This window comes from Staurois parvus, unplaced genomic scaffold (genome assembly GCF_062004578.1).
Source record: "Staurois parvus isolate SC_StPar_1 unplaced genomic scaffold, SC_StPar_1.0 ptg000172l, whole genome shotgun sequence".
Classification (NCBI taxonomy): domain Eukaryota; kingdom Metazoa; phylum Chordata; class Amphibia; order Anura; family Ranidae; genus Staurois; species Staurois parvus.
In genome coordinates, this window is record NW_028317968.1 from 164,615 (window position 1) to 179,836 (window position 15,222).

The window sequence follows — 15,222 nt, forward strand, 5'->3', positions numbered from 1 at the left end:
AAACAGCAATGTTTTACTATGTAATAATCGTTTTTAAAAAAATGTCATTTTTTAAAATTTTCAAATTTGCCACCGGTTCCGGCGCCCCTAGGTCCCGACATCACAGGGACCGGAACACGGATGCCGGCATCGGCCGGAGGAGATGGCCGGGGATGCTGCAGGGGACGCATCGCGGGAGCGAAGGACAAGGTAAGCGCTGCAGGGAATCCCTGAGCAACACCGCAGGGTATCCCCGAGTGTAGCTCGGGGTTACCGCTTTTGGTACTGAAACTCTACCCCGAGCTACACTCGGGAATACCACTAGGGAGGTTAAGGATATGTGGGTTTTCAGCCTGGGTACAGGGCTCCCTCCTCTGGATACTGGATGTTATTCAGGATTGCTCTGTGGGTTTAATAGCTCATCCAGATAGGAGCCAAAGAGAGGGAGTGCCAATAGTGTAGTAAATTCTTGATGTTTATTGAATAAATGTAGTAAAAAGGTATAAAGTAGGGTGCAGGTACAATATAAGTGCCAATTTGTGATAAAAGCAGAGTACTGCAGCACTGACCCTAAAGTAAGATGGCCGCAGGACCTCCTCGTGGTCACAGCGGCGATGACGACACACGCTGTCAGCTCCTCCTGAGGCCTTTCGTGCTAAGGCACATCATCGGAGGGGAGGCTAACAGACTGTTCCATAAAGGCCAGATATGTGGAGTGCACGACTAATAGTTGTCCTGTGGACAGATTCTCCCACCTGAGCTGTGGATCTTTTCAGCTCCTCCAGAGTTACCATGGGTCTAATGGCTGCTTCTCTGATTAATGGTCTTCTTGCCCAGCCTGTCAGTTTAGCTGGGTGGCCATGTCTTGGTAGGTTTGCAGTTGTACCATACTCTCCATTTTTGGATGATGGCTTGAACAGTGCTTTGTGAGATGCTCAAAGCTTGGGATACTTTTTTTTTATAACCTAACCCTGCTTTAAATGTCTCCACAACTTTATCCCTGACCTGTCTGGTGTGTCCCTTGGCCTTTGTGATGCTGTTTGTTTACTTATGTTCTCTAAAAAACTTCTGAGGGCTTCACAGACAGAACAGCTGTATTTATACTGAGGTTAAATTACACACAGGTGGACTCTATTTACTAATTAGGTGCCTTCTTAAGGCAATTGGTTCCACTAGATTTTAGGGGTATCAGAGTAAAGGGGGCTGAATACAAATTTGAAAATCATTTTCCTTCCACTTCACAATTATGTGCCACTTTGTGTTGGTCTATCAAATAAAATCCCAATAAAATACATTTACGTTTTTCAAGGCACTGTAGCTATTCTAGAGAGAAAGATACATTTATTGCTCAAGGAAGTTCATAAAAATGAATTCGTAGTCCAAATGAGTGAAAGTCTCCTGCAAAACTGGTTCCTGCTATTAAAATCTTTAACATGAACCCTGTTTGAGTCGAACGGTAATCTGCATATCATAAAGAGACAAAGAGTACGCAACTTGTACTTTGACAAGAAAAAATACACAAAAGACTTGCATATTTGTAAGTAGACTAAATCATGAACAAAAAATTAGACATCAGGAGAGAGAAAAGGGAAAAAATGAGGGGAGATACGGGAGAAGGATAATCTATGGCTCCACTGTCAGGGCCAGAGGACATAGCCAGGAGATTATAAGAGAGGTATGAAAGAAGAGGCTACTCATATTTATTGTGGGAATGCCTCAGAGGTGCAAAAGTATTCCCATTAAAGACAAGAGACTGGGAGTCTCTCAAGCTACACATCAAATTTAATTTCAGTTTGTAACAATTTTAATTTTGCAAAGTCAAAGGTTTGGGGTCAGTGGGGTGACCGAGCTACAACACTGCACATATTTTAATTCAGTGGTTGGCAACACCTGGCACAAACAGTTTTTTTCACTGGTGACCATTGCCACCCCTCCTGCAATGGGAATTGTGCCTCCTGTCAGGTGGCAAGGCAGCACCTCTAGTGATGGCTCTGATTAAGCAATGGAAGTTTGTCCAAAAACAGTGCTGGATGTTACTTTGGCAACCAGGAAGCAGCTGAATAGCCATAGAAGTGTGTAAACCACAGAAAGGAAGTGAGAGGAGCGTTTTCAGTATGGCAGGGAGGAGGATGGGGAAGGCAAGTGGTGGTTACACTTATTCATCTGAGCTACAATAATAATAACAGGGGTTTTGGGCCGACCTGAGGTCAGAAGATGCATACATTCGGGCTGATCTGAGGACTAAAGGTTTATGAATTGGGTCTGATCTGAATTCTGAAGGAACATAAATTGGAGCTGGCCTGAGGGTTGAAGGTGCAGCAATAATTGTTGCTGATTTTAGTCCTGAAGGTACATGAACTGGGACTGGTCTGCCATCTAAAGGTCCATAAATTGGGGCTGATCTGAAATTTGAAGGTGTATGAATTGGGGCTGATCTAAGGTTTGAAGCTACGTGCATTGGGGCTGATTTGACAATCAAATTTCATAAACTGGGGCTGATCTGAGGTCTAAATATAAACATATTTTGTACTGTATGTGCACCAGTTAATATAATTGACTTTAACTTGCCATTAGCAGCACATCTATGAGTGCAACAATTGTAAATAGATCTCTGAATGTATCATCAAACTTATTTTGTCTAAAAGGAGACCACTGAATGGACATTGTTTCAATAAAACATCTCATAGATACTCAAGCTAGGGTTAGGTTACCAACTATAGGGCAGGTCAGTACTTTGTTGCTCTTCAATGCAATTTGAAGAGATCCAGTATTGTGAGTAACCCACTGCTCAAACTTTAGTTGTCATACTAAGAATTCACACAGAGTATACATAAATGTATGTTCGTGGAGAGCTGTGTTTACCTGCATGCGGACGCACAGTTGTCCTGTACATACCTATGAAGGTGGTCCCATTGCTGTCAACTGGAACGCAGCAGCTAGACAGACGCTGCTTCCAATGTGACATATGTGCAGGCGCACAGTACCGAACGCTTTCTGGATCCCCAAATGCAAATAAATGGTTGTTACTGCACTTCATCTCTTTCATAATTGCAGAAAACTCAAAGTCCTGAACTGAATGTGACTAATTTTTTGTGTAACATCCACAATGAACACAGGTAAAGTAAATCATTGACACGTACAAGCATTTATTTTAAATATGCAGTGTTGCTATTAGTATTAAATACAGCATATAGGGAAATCTTGGCAGTAAAACAGTTCTGGCCAGTCCAGCACTCTAGTAAAAGCTGCATAAAATGTGTGATCTCCTTAAAAATAAGTTGTTTTATGGCCTTTGCCAATGCATATGACAAAAATGTCCCAGTTTACAGACTATTTACATTTTCATGGTTACCCATTGTTTTCCATCTCACATATAATAAATTAGAAAGATATTTTAAAGGCAAATTGATCCACGTGGTAAATAATTGCTGTCCCATTTGTATCATCATTACAAACTGTTATGTGACAGTTTAAAAAAGGCTAAGTGGTCTTTATATTCCAACTTTTCAAAACAAATACTTCCATTTCTACAGCCATAATTTGTTTTGATTTCTAGAAGTTGTTTTACAGAAATCTTTTTCTGGCAGGAATAATACAAAAAGGAGTCCACTCAAAGTAGTAGAGTCAGTTGAGGTCAGACTGATAGGACCCAGTTCCCGTCTGTTACAGCCCCACACAGAGCGGTTCTTGGATCTACCTCTAGATCTCAAGGTGCTGTGTGCAGGGCCAGTGAATCAGGGCACAAAGGTGTGATATTTCAGTATCACCTTCCAGTAAAACCCAACAAATGGGACACCTAATTGGTTTTAACATCTCCAATGAGGCAGATCCTATTTCCTTGGGAAGAAAGCAGCTAGTCTTTGCTTTTTGATTGGGAGTATGTGTATTTCTTGTGAATTCACTTTCTTTAATTTAACACTTCTGTTCTTTACTTGTTTCCTTAATGCATCAGCATTTTCCTTTACTTCTGCCTGAGTCTTCACATCGTAGCCCTGTACAGTAGAGCCTTGTGGTAAATCTCTCTTAAAAGAAAAGTTTTTTGTAGACACACCGGAAAGCCCTTTGATTTTGCCACAGAATATGGCAGGCACAGCATCTTTTACAGAAACAATGACTTTTGCTGTTTGGGAGCTACTCACAAGCTCTATGTTGTTGGTGGATTTGGGCTCATAGCTACTTCTGTTGTTTTGTTCAGAAGACCATTTCTGCTGTCTTATAAGTTCATTAGAATTAGTGCAGATGACTCGGGTATCTTTGTGTGTCATCTCATGATGGACAAGGGCTGGATTCAGTGTTGTAGTGGTAGGGAAATTCTTACCAGCGGAAGGGCTTGAAGAGTCACTGATTTGTCCATATGACACAGATATTCCATTCTGAGCACTTGTACTACCACATCTTTTGTACACTGGGAGGGAAAGGTCTAAAACACCTTCTTCCTCTATTACTTGGTTAGTCATACTAATCATATCATTGTCTTTGACCAGTGTTTCAGTTTTCAATGAAAGATCCAGGGCTTCATTTTCATTGTTCATTTTGATGACAGAGTGCCGATGAAATTGTGCAAGTTCTGGCTTTCCTGTCGATTCAAAAGGTTTAATGTCTTCTTTTTCCATTGGGGTCTGTGTGCTTTTGCAGCTCTTTGGGATTTCTACTGTTGTTTTTTGATGGTCCGCATTATCTGTACATTCAGTCTGTGGCACTGGTATAGGGATTGGGATTGGTAAAGGTATTGGCACTGGCAAAGGGACAATAACTGGATATGGTACCAGGAGAGTGGCAGGAGGAACTAGTGGTGATAAAGGTGAGCTAAAGGCTTGCGGTGGAACAGTGTGGACATTGGTAGAGGCGTAATCTGAAGATATATGACAAGGAGAAGGTGTGCCTAGATTGCTGGGTGAGGGAAAGAAATCTTGCAGCACAGCTGAAAAGCCTGGATTTTGAAAAACAGGGGGCAGAACTGTTTCTTGCACTGGGTTAGAAGTCTTTTCATCAAGAATTTGAGGTTGACCAACTGTGGCAGCAGTTCCAGGAAAAAGATGGTTTTGAATTGTAGCACCAGGATACGATGATCCTTGTGGCAATACCAGAGGAGAGTTCAAATGCTGAAAAACGTGTTGTTCCAAAAGCACAGGCAATGGGACAGGACCTTGTGTGGTGATAACATATGGTGGGCTGCTGTTGCTAGTACCTATCTGAGGTGGCGTACTACCAGCAACTTGCCAGTGTATTGGAAGCACAACGGGGCTTTCTCCAAGACAAATGGGCTGAAGCACAGTTGCAGCCACTTTTAGTGCTACTCCACTCTGGGAATCAGAAGAGGGGCTAAGAACAGGAGATGCTGGAACAGTTACCAGAGGAGAAAGAGCTTTTTTCATGAGACCAGATGGGTTAATATTCCAAGCTTCTGCAGTAATAAGTTGGGCAACCCCATTCTCAAGTTTGTTTGGAATAGAGGAAGAAGTGCTATTTAAATCAATCTGCAGTTCTGGTGTTTCCTTATAGAGTTCCTCCATCTTTGCAGCAACTTATTTTGGGCCACGTATTACTTGCTTTTACATGACCTGCTTGAATTTACTGGCCATGTAACCTGTGTAGCAGCATACATACAATAGCATCTTAAAAGCCTGGAAAGAAAAAGAGAAAAAAAAAAGTCAGTTTACACCTTAGCTATTTTACATGGCTAATCTCTCAAGAATCTATTGATGTGGTTTAAATGAATTCACATGACAAAGTAAGAGGATGCTACAAAACCCTTCAATTGTTGCAGGCATCCTAAGGCAGGCCATAGACGAGCCGTTTATCGGCCGAATTTGCGGCCAATAAACGAAAAATCGGTCGGCCCTGTTGCCGATGCTGCCACCCATGTCAACAAAAATGGCCATTTTTCACGGATTTTTCAGCATGACCGATAAAAATAAATGAGGAGATCCGCGAAAAACAGCCAACGGGCTGCCCCACTAACGGCGTGATTATCGGCCGATTTTTCGTGCGGACAAAAATTCGGCCAATAAATGACCCGTCTATGGCCTGCATAAAGGAGCACCAAGGAATCAACTTTCTAAAGGAATCTATCATGAAGTAAAATATCCTTATCAGAAGCTTTTGATGAAAACAGCCACTCCCCAAATTATAGGCTACATGTTGGCTTACTGGAGTAATCATGAGCTTATAGCAGCAGGAGAAATCAGATGTGTACGGCATACGGACCAAGCCAGCAGGAAGCAATGTGGTATGTCTGTACGCCGTATGGACCTGGCAATTAAAGGGTTATTATTAATTAAAAAGTAAGCATTGAAAACCGTGTTCTATGTTATAAACATAACTACAGTGTTCCAAATCATGCAGATGAATAAAAAAAAAATCTGAACTATATATCTAGTGTATGCTGTCATATCCTTCATCATTCTCTCCTGCATATACTGTCTGCTGTCCTACCCCCTGCAATTTTTCTACACATACTGTTACACATTATACTATCTGCAAGCTTGTACATACTGCCCTTTGTCATATCCAGTGCATTTCTCTTTTGCACATACTGTCTATTGTTGGACCCATCACAAGCCTTTCATGCACATACTGCCCCCTAGCATACCCTCCACATTGGTTACCTGTACATACTGCCTCCTGGTCATTCCATATGCATTCCTCTCCTGCCCAAATTGCCTGCTGTCAGGCACTCCACACTATTATCCTACACATACTGCCCACTGTCAAATCCTCTGCATTTACTACCCAATAAGGCACTTCTTTAGCATTGTTAATTATATTGCCACTTTTGCAGCTTTATGTTAATAGTAAAATACATATATATATATATATATATATATATATATATAAAATGTGTAAATTGTAAACATATTAAAATATCATTCACCCAATTCCACCTGCTTTCTGATCTGGAGTCACAGAGACAGGCCTATTCTAAGTTTGCCTGCTGAAGTCCCCATGATGTAATAATAGGAGAACCCAGGCACCCACATTATTACCAAAGAAAGGCTTGCTGTATGAAACCAAAGTTTTAGTGGTGATGCCTGAAATTTTGGCCCAAACTCTATACAGACTTCTGGGGATAAAAGGAAAGTCAGATACAAACAGAAAAATGTCTATATGTACAGTATCTGTGTGTGTGTATATACAGTGTATATTTACACACACACACACACACATATATATATATATATATATATATATATATATATATATATATATACACACAGTTGTGTTCAAAATAATAGCAGTGTGTTGAAAAAAGTGAATAAAGCTCAAAATCCTTCTAATAGCTTTTATTTCCATACACAAAAATGCATTGGGAACACTACACATTCTATTCCAAATCAAAACATGAGGAAAAATATGTCAAATTTATGTTGTTCCTCTAAAAAATTGAAGATAAGTGAATATTAGACTGTTCAAAAAAATAGCAGTGTTTGTATTCTTCTTTACAAACTCAAACATTCACTATATAAACTGAAAAATGTTTGAAGATTTTGCTTTCCTTTGAATCACTTAATGAATATTTAGTTGTATAAGCACTGTTTCTGAGAACTGCTGTACATCTGTGTTGCATGGAGTCAACCAACTTCTGGCACCTGTGAACAGGTATTCCAGCCCAGGATGATTGGACTACATTCCACAGTTCTTCTCTATTTCTTGGTTTTGCCTCAGAAACTGCATTTTTGATGTCACCCCACAAGTTTTCTATTGGATTAAGATCCGGGGATTGGGCTGGCCACTCCATAACGTCAATCTTGTTGGTCTGGAACCAAGATGTTGCACGTTTACTGGTGTGTTTGGGGTTGTTGTCTTGTTGGAACACCCATTTCAAGGGCATTTCCTCTTCAGGATAAGGCAGCATGATCTCTTCAAGTATTCTGATGTATTAAAACTGATCCATGATCCCTGGTATGCGATAAATAGGCCCAACGCCGTAGTATGAGATACATCCCCATATCATGATGCTTGCGCAACCATGCTTCACTGTCTTCACAGTGTATTGTGGCTTGAATTCAGTGTTTGGGGGTCGTCTGACAAACTGTCTCCGGCCACTAGACCCAAAAAGAACAATCTTACTTTCATCAGTCCACAAAATGTTGAGCCATGTCTCTTTAGGCCAGTCAACTGTACCTGTATGTCGCTGGTCTCTTCCGAGTATAGGGAGTGTGCACTTGTCCCCATCCATTGACTCCCACTGTGATTGTACACAGCGGGAGTTTATCAGCAGGTTCTGGTCAAAGATTTATGGCAAGGATCTGCTGATCAGCTGTGTGCAATCACAGCCAGAGCCCAGTGTTGACAATCAACACAGTGCTCTGTACAGATGGAACGATCTCTCTGTTTCTTCTCCCTGCAAAGCAGAGAGAGGAAACAAAGATTTTTTTAGTAAACAGCAGCACACATTACACAAATGAACACTTGTTCAATCTTGCCAGTTTGCCCGTCACACTATCACAGTCCCACTACAAATCGCAGATCAGCACCATTAGTAGTATAATTTTTTACCAAAAATATGTAGCAGAATACATTTTGGCCTAAATGTATGGAGAAATTTGATTTTTTTTAATTGGATATGTTTGATAGCAAGTTGGATATGTTTATATAATAAAACGTGTGAAAAATGCTATAAATTGTGTTTAACTGGTAATTGCATGGTCATGCAATGCCGTACCTAAAGTAGTGCAGTGCTGAATAGCAAAAAAATGGTCTGGCCATGAAAGGGTTAAAACAAGCATGCTATAACTTTTTGAATAAGATGCCTATTGAGGAGAGCAGGAAAAGGAGCATCTGAGATCATAATAAATAATTATTCGCAATCTAAAATAATAATTTATGAGAGGATCTCAAAGCTTGTTTACAAACCTTAGCAATATATAAGTATATGTGAATAAAAACATTTTGAAAATAAAATTATTATGAGATTGTGGGGTTTATTTACTAAAACTGAAGAGTGCACAATCTGGTGCAGCTCTGCATAGAAATCAATCAGCTTCCAGATTTTATTAGTGAAGCTCAACTTGAAAAAGCTGAAATAACAAGCTGACTGGCTACCATGCACAGTTGCATCAGATTCTGAGTGCACTAGTTTTAGAAAATATACCCCATTGCACTGATTGCTGTTAAAATAAATGCATCATCTTAGTGAAAAAATGCTATTTTCTATAGATCCATAAGATACAACGTCCGCATCCGTGGCCTCCCCGAAACCAACACAGATTTGGAGAAGGTGGCCCATCAGTTAATGAAAGAGGTTATCCCGGATATCTCCCCCCCCCCCCCAACTTGAGATTGATCGGATCCATTGAGCTCTCACTGCCCCTAGACAAGATGCCCTACCTCGAGATATCATTATGAAGCTCCATTACTACAGGATAAAGGAAAATACAATGTCTGCTGCCAGAGCTTCACCAAAACTCTCCCTGCAGGGACATAAGATTCTACTGTTTGCAGATCTTTCTGCTTTCGCGGTCCAGAAGAGATGCTCTTTGAAACCCCTGCTCACTCAGCCGCTCAATCAAAACATAATATACTGCTGGTAGTTCCCCTTCAAACTGGCTTTCTTGTACAAGGGAAAGACTCATTACTAATTTTCAAGATGGCGAGGAAGTTCTCCTGAATTTTAGCCTGATCTCCAAGGATCTGTCCACCTCACAACCACGTCCCTCTGATGACAGACCCCTGTCACCAATCTAGACCCAGCAGTCAAGATCATCTGCAAGGAGATCATCACCTATTACCTGAACCTCCGTGTCTGAGACCTGTAAGACAGCTTTGCTCTCTTTCTCAAGGGGATACTGCACCACTCAAGTGTGTTTTACTTAAGATGGGTATCCCAGTTTACCCACTCTATGCTTTATTTCAATAGGATCTGATTTGGAAACGTTCATTTATTGAAAGGCTCTGGCTGGACTTGCCTATATGACTCGTTTTCAAGGCCCTCCTCCTCCCTTTTATCCCCTCCCTTTCCAGCACTCGTATCCCCCTCACTACTCTCCCCCCTAGCCCAAGCACCTGTCTTCAGAAGGGATGAGTGGCCAATAGTCCCCCGACCTATGTCTAAATGCTCCTAGCCCCCCCATTAGGAATCACAACAAGATCATTTTGGGGGCTGCAGAAACCCAGATGTGTTGCTCCGGATCCCCTACAAGGTCATCTTATACCCTACTCCTTATTGTATTATGCTTCCTATCCCCAACGTTTTATTTCAGTTTATTGGCTATGTGCCACTGGGGTCACACATGCCACTTGAAGTGAACTTGTCTCCACCTTTGGTGATGGTGAAAACTCCACTATTTGATGTGGGGGATACTCCCCATTTACCATCCTTGGTTGGACAACTGTTATTTTGCAAACTGTTGGTTGAACTTTTGTTCTTCAGTGATCTGCTTTTGTCTGTCCTTTCTCTTTATTTGAATTTCTGTCCTTCTTACTGCTGCTCCTTGATCTTTTGGTTAATCTTATCTTTCTCCTTGGGCTTGTGACTTTGAGATATTATGTCCAGCGAGTGCAGCCTACACACCCACCATGACGACGCAACACACATCCCAACATAAAGTCATAATTCACAATGTACAGGGCTTTAATTACTCTCTAAAAACGGACTAAAGTCTTCCAATTCTACAATAAATTAGGAGGAGACATTTTGCTTCACCATGAAACCCACTTCACCAGAACTTCTGCTACAAAATTCCTCAACGCTAAATACCCCGCCATTTATCTTGCAAATGGCTCATAGAAGAAACTGGAAATGGCAAACAGTCCCCTTTACACCCTGGGAGGTCATAAAAGACAAAGAGGGTAGGTACATCCTGATAGTGAGGAAAATTAACGATCTAGCTGTCACTCTAATATCCTATTTACACATCAAACACTGGTCAACTTGCATTTTTCTGCGAAGTTAGATATTCTGCTGCCCCACGCGACAGGCCACATGATTGTGTGTGTATGTGTGGGGAGGTGCAGCAACACCTCCCTAGATCAAATACTCGACAAACTGAACCCCATCAGGTGACCTCTTAAACATGTTCCTAAGCAGGGCAGGTTCCATGACCTGGTAGATGTGTGGAAGGATTGTAACCCCACAACAAGAGATTACAGTTTTTATTCTCATGTCCACAAGACTTATTCGAGAACAGACCACCTCTTTACTCTCTCCCCTTTGCTGCCATTTATCTCTGGAGCACAAATTTCCACTATACCATGATCCAATCATTGCACAGTGACTTTGACTATATCGGATTTATAGACCAAACCTTGCCCCTCCACCTGGAAACTGAATGCTTCCCTTCTAAATGACCCCATTATATTTAAAGAAGTGGAGCAGAAAATTCAACCTTTTTTGCGTGATAATGCATCCATGGACACTCCCACTACAATGACATGGGCAGCCCATAAGGCAACCATTAGAGGGATGTTGATCCAAATCACCTCTAGGACAAAACAAGCTGGAGACTTAGCCATTAAAGAAAAACAGAAGGAGTTGCAGGAACTGTTGAGAGCCCAGAGAAGCAATTTCCAAACCGACCTTAGATGACAGATTGAAGCAGCACATCTTGCTCTCAATCTCAGCCTCACGACTAAGGCTGAAAGGAGCATTCGCTGGTCTAGAAATAAATTCTATACCATGGGGGACAAGCCCAACACCCTCCTGGCAAGGAAACTTGTTCCTGGCCTTTTAAACCGTCTTTGCCGAAACTTCGTATGTGTAATGGGACTCTTACTCAAAACTCACAATTGATAGTATGAGAATTTTTTTACTTTTATACCAAGCTTTACTCGTCCCTAGATCCTTTATCAGAACACCTGGTGGAGAAATTTTTCTGTGGTCTCCCGATCCCTCACCTAACTAGAGATCAAATGGACTCAATGGAGATGGAGTTCATGGAAAATGAAATAGCGACTGCAATCAATAAAAACCTTAAACCCATCCATCCAGTCCTGGCGGATATTCAGGAAAATATAATAAAAAATACTATTGCCTTATTTATGCTCATATTTCAATGCGCTCTCTGACCAGACCATTGGCAAATGCCAATCGAGTTCTATGGTCCCGGGCAGTGAGCACAGGGCCCACTAGAGGACGTCAGGACCTCAAGCCACCCTCATGAAGTCTATTTCTGATTGTTTGGTCAGACACATTCACACCAATGGCCTGCTGGAGATCATTTGGTAGGGCTCTGGCAGTGCTCATCCTGTTCCTCCTTGCAAAAAGGAGCAGATACCAGTCCTGCTGATCGGTTAAGGACCTCTTACAGCCCTGTCCAGTTCTTCTAGAGTAACTGCCTGTCTCCTGGAATCTCCTCCATGCTCCTGAGACTGTGCTGGGAGACACAGCAAACCTTTTGGCAATGGCACATATTAATGTGCCATCCTGGAGAAGCTGTACTGCCTGTGGAACCTCTGTAGGGTCCAGGTATTGCCTCATGTTACCAGTAGAGACAATGGCCCTAGCCAAATGCAAAACTAGTGAAAAACAGTCAGAAAAGATGAGTAGGGAAAAAAATATGTCAGTGCCCTCTACCTGTAGAACCATATCTGTTTTGCGGGCCATCTCATTGTTGCCCTTCTAGTGCACCTGTTGTTAATTTCATTAACACCAAAGCAGCTGAAACTGATTAACAACCCACTCTGCTACTTAACAGACCAGATCAATATACCAGGAGTTTAACTGACTTGATGCTATACTCTGCTCAAAGAAAATTAAACACCTTTTGATCAGTGTACATCCTGACCAGGTTGGGTTTGTCCCCCAGTGAGACCCCCAACCAAATGCGGTGCCTCACTGATATCATCTCAGCAATACACTCCGATTGGTACCGACAAGGAAAGAGACGAGGAATGCTCCTAGCCCTACATAAAGCTTTTGATTCCCTGTCCTTGGAATACCTATACAAATACAGATTTGGGCCAAATTTTCAGACTCTCTTACAGACACTATAAAAGACACCCACGACCAACCTTCTAGTAAAAGGATATAGCTCCCCCCCATATATCGATTTGCCAGGGAACCCACCAGGGATGCCCTTTGTCCCCAAAACATTTCATACCGGCTTTGGAACCCCTGGCCATCAAACTCTGCTGTAATCCTGATGTACAAGGAATACCCTGTGGGGGACGCATCCATAAATGTGCTTTGTTCGCTGACGACATTCAACTAACTCTCTCCTCCCTGACCACATCCGTCCCCAATCTTTACTCTGACTTGCATCTTTTCTCATCTATCTCAGGGTTGAAAGTGAATCATAAAAAATGACAATCACTGAACATCTCTTTAGAACATTGTGCTGTCCAGGCCCTTTAGGACACATTTCAATTCCATTGGCAGACAGTTGCTCTCCCATATCTAGGCGTCCACTTAACCCCGAATCTCCAGAACATGTATCAGTGAAAATATCTGCCACTATACAAACATTGGTGACCTACAGAGAAGGGCTAAAAACCCTCAGTCATGACTGCACTCAAACTAAATTTCCCTTAATCTATCTGACTTAAAGAAAGTCCAACAAAAAAAGATGGCATGTGTATGGGGGGGAGGGGACAAGAGGCCCTGGATGAATACAGGCGCCATGTGATCTCCCAGGATACTAGTCGGGCTGGGGGTTCCCGATCTACTCAAATATTTCCAGGCTGCTCAGTTGGCATCATTGATCTCATTTCATACTTGACATAGGTCGCCCACTCTGGATGCACCTGGAATCATCTATTCTACCGACAAGACCGATCGCCGACCTGTTATGGCTACTGGCCAAAGACTGGTCCCCAATTCTTTGTCCAACACTTTCTTTTTCTCTTGGCCTGTAGGACAGGCTGACTCAGAAACATAATTTCTGATCAGCTTATGCCCATTTGGCCCCCCCACTAGAGAACTCAAATGTCACTCCGGAGTGTGACACCCCAAAACTAAGGGCCTCCTACGCATAGTAGACTAATATGATCACAGAGGCATCTTGCCTATGCATTTCTTTCAGGAAAAACATGATATGCCAGCCACAGAAAATTTCTGTTATGCCCAAATTTCACATTTTGTCCACTCCCTGAAAAAGGTATCAGATCTCAGCACATCCACATCTGTGGAATACTTGTGTAGAAATGCTGATAAGCAATCTGGTTATATTTCAAAGCTATATAGTTTCCTGTCCTCCACTAACACCAAATTATCGTATATGGAAAGTTGGGAACAGGATTTGGGCAAAACCTATGATACTGGCATAAATTGGCCTGGAGCACAATGCCATAAATAATTAATACTTCTCTAATCAAAGCCAACTATAAAGTGTTGTTGAGATGGTATCTGGTCCCGGCCAGGGTGGTTCATTGTGTACCACGGGTCTCCCCCCTGTCTAGAGGGTGTGAACAAGCAGGCATGCTTATCCTCCCTTTTTCCCTTTACCTTTGGCTATCCAACCTGTCCATAGGGGCTGTATGGCTGCTGCTTGGCCACCCCTGGGTTTAATTATCCCCTGATCGAGGGGACAAATGGTAGTTTTGGAGAATCACACTGTTTATCTGTTTACTGAGATAAGGGCTTTTGGGGTCTCCCCAGCTGGATTCACCCGCCCTGCTCATTCAGTTTTTTGCTCGACAAAAACTCATTGGTGCTCATAACCTCATTATGGTACTTTTGCATTCTTGTACCGTTGCACTGTCAAAACTTTAATAAAAAGATTGGAAAAGAAACACAACATTTGTTCCATCCACAGTCTTACAGAACAAATATTTGCGTTTTGCAGAATGTACAGCATTTGAAAGCACTATTTCAGTACAAGCTCTAAAGAGATTGACCCTATTCTGTTTGAGTAACAAAGGCTCTGGTACCTTAAATTATCATCAGTATAAATAGTGATAGTTACTACTGAAGTATGCAGCTGTTGTTGGAACTACTGGCCTAATATAGCAACAACCGTCACCATGTTCTGTTCTAAAGCTTGTATTACATAATTTTGTGGCATATCCTTTCTTGATATGATATTCAGACATTTTGCTATAAATTGCCAAAATGTAGCAAAAGGTTTATAGTACCATGCAAGTAATGCATTTTACAATCATACAATATTCAAAAATACTGTACTGTACAGTGGATATCGAAGCTCTTATTTCCACATCTGAAATTTAAAGCAAAACTGTGTTTTGCCCATGTAGAGTAAAAGCAACAGGTTCACTTTAATGCACCTCTCTAGCATTGGTGCTTGCCTCAGTGCTATCATCTGGGTTGGGAGACACAGAGCCCTCAGTATGTACAAGCTCAGACTA

General features: G+C 41.8%; 1 protein-coding gene across 1 annotated transcript in view; it reads right to left on the bottom strand.

Moving 5' to 3' along the window:
* Positions 1-3,105: 3,105 nt before the first annotated feature.
* RAI2 (retinoic acid induced 2) overlaps positions 3,106-15,222 on the bottom strand; it is an 87,172-nt gene continuing 75,055 nt past the window's right edge. The window contains exon 2 of the mRNA XM_089676559.1: positions 3,106-5,603. Coding sequence (XP_089532685.1) covers positions 3,810-5,492 — 1,683 coding nt within the window. The 5' untranslated portion in view covers positions 5,493-5,603 and the 3' untranslated portion in view covers positions 3,106-3,809. The remainder of the gene's footprint in view (positions 5,604-15,222) is intronic.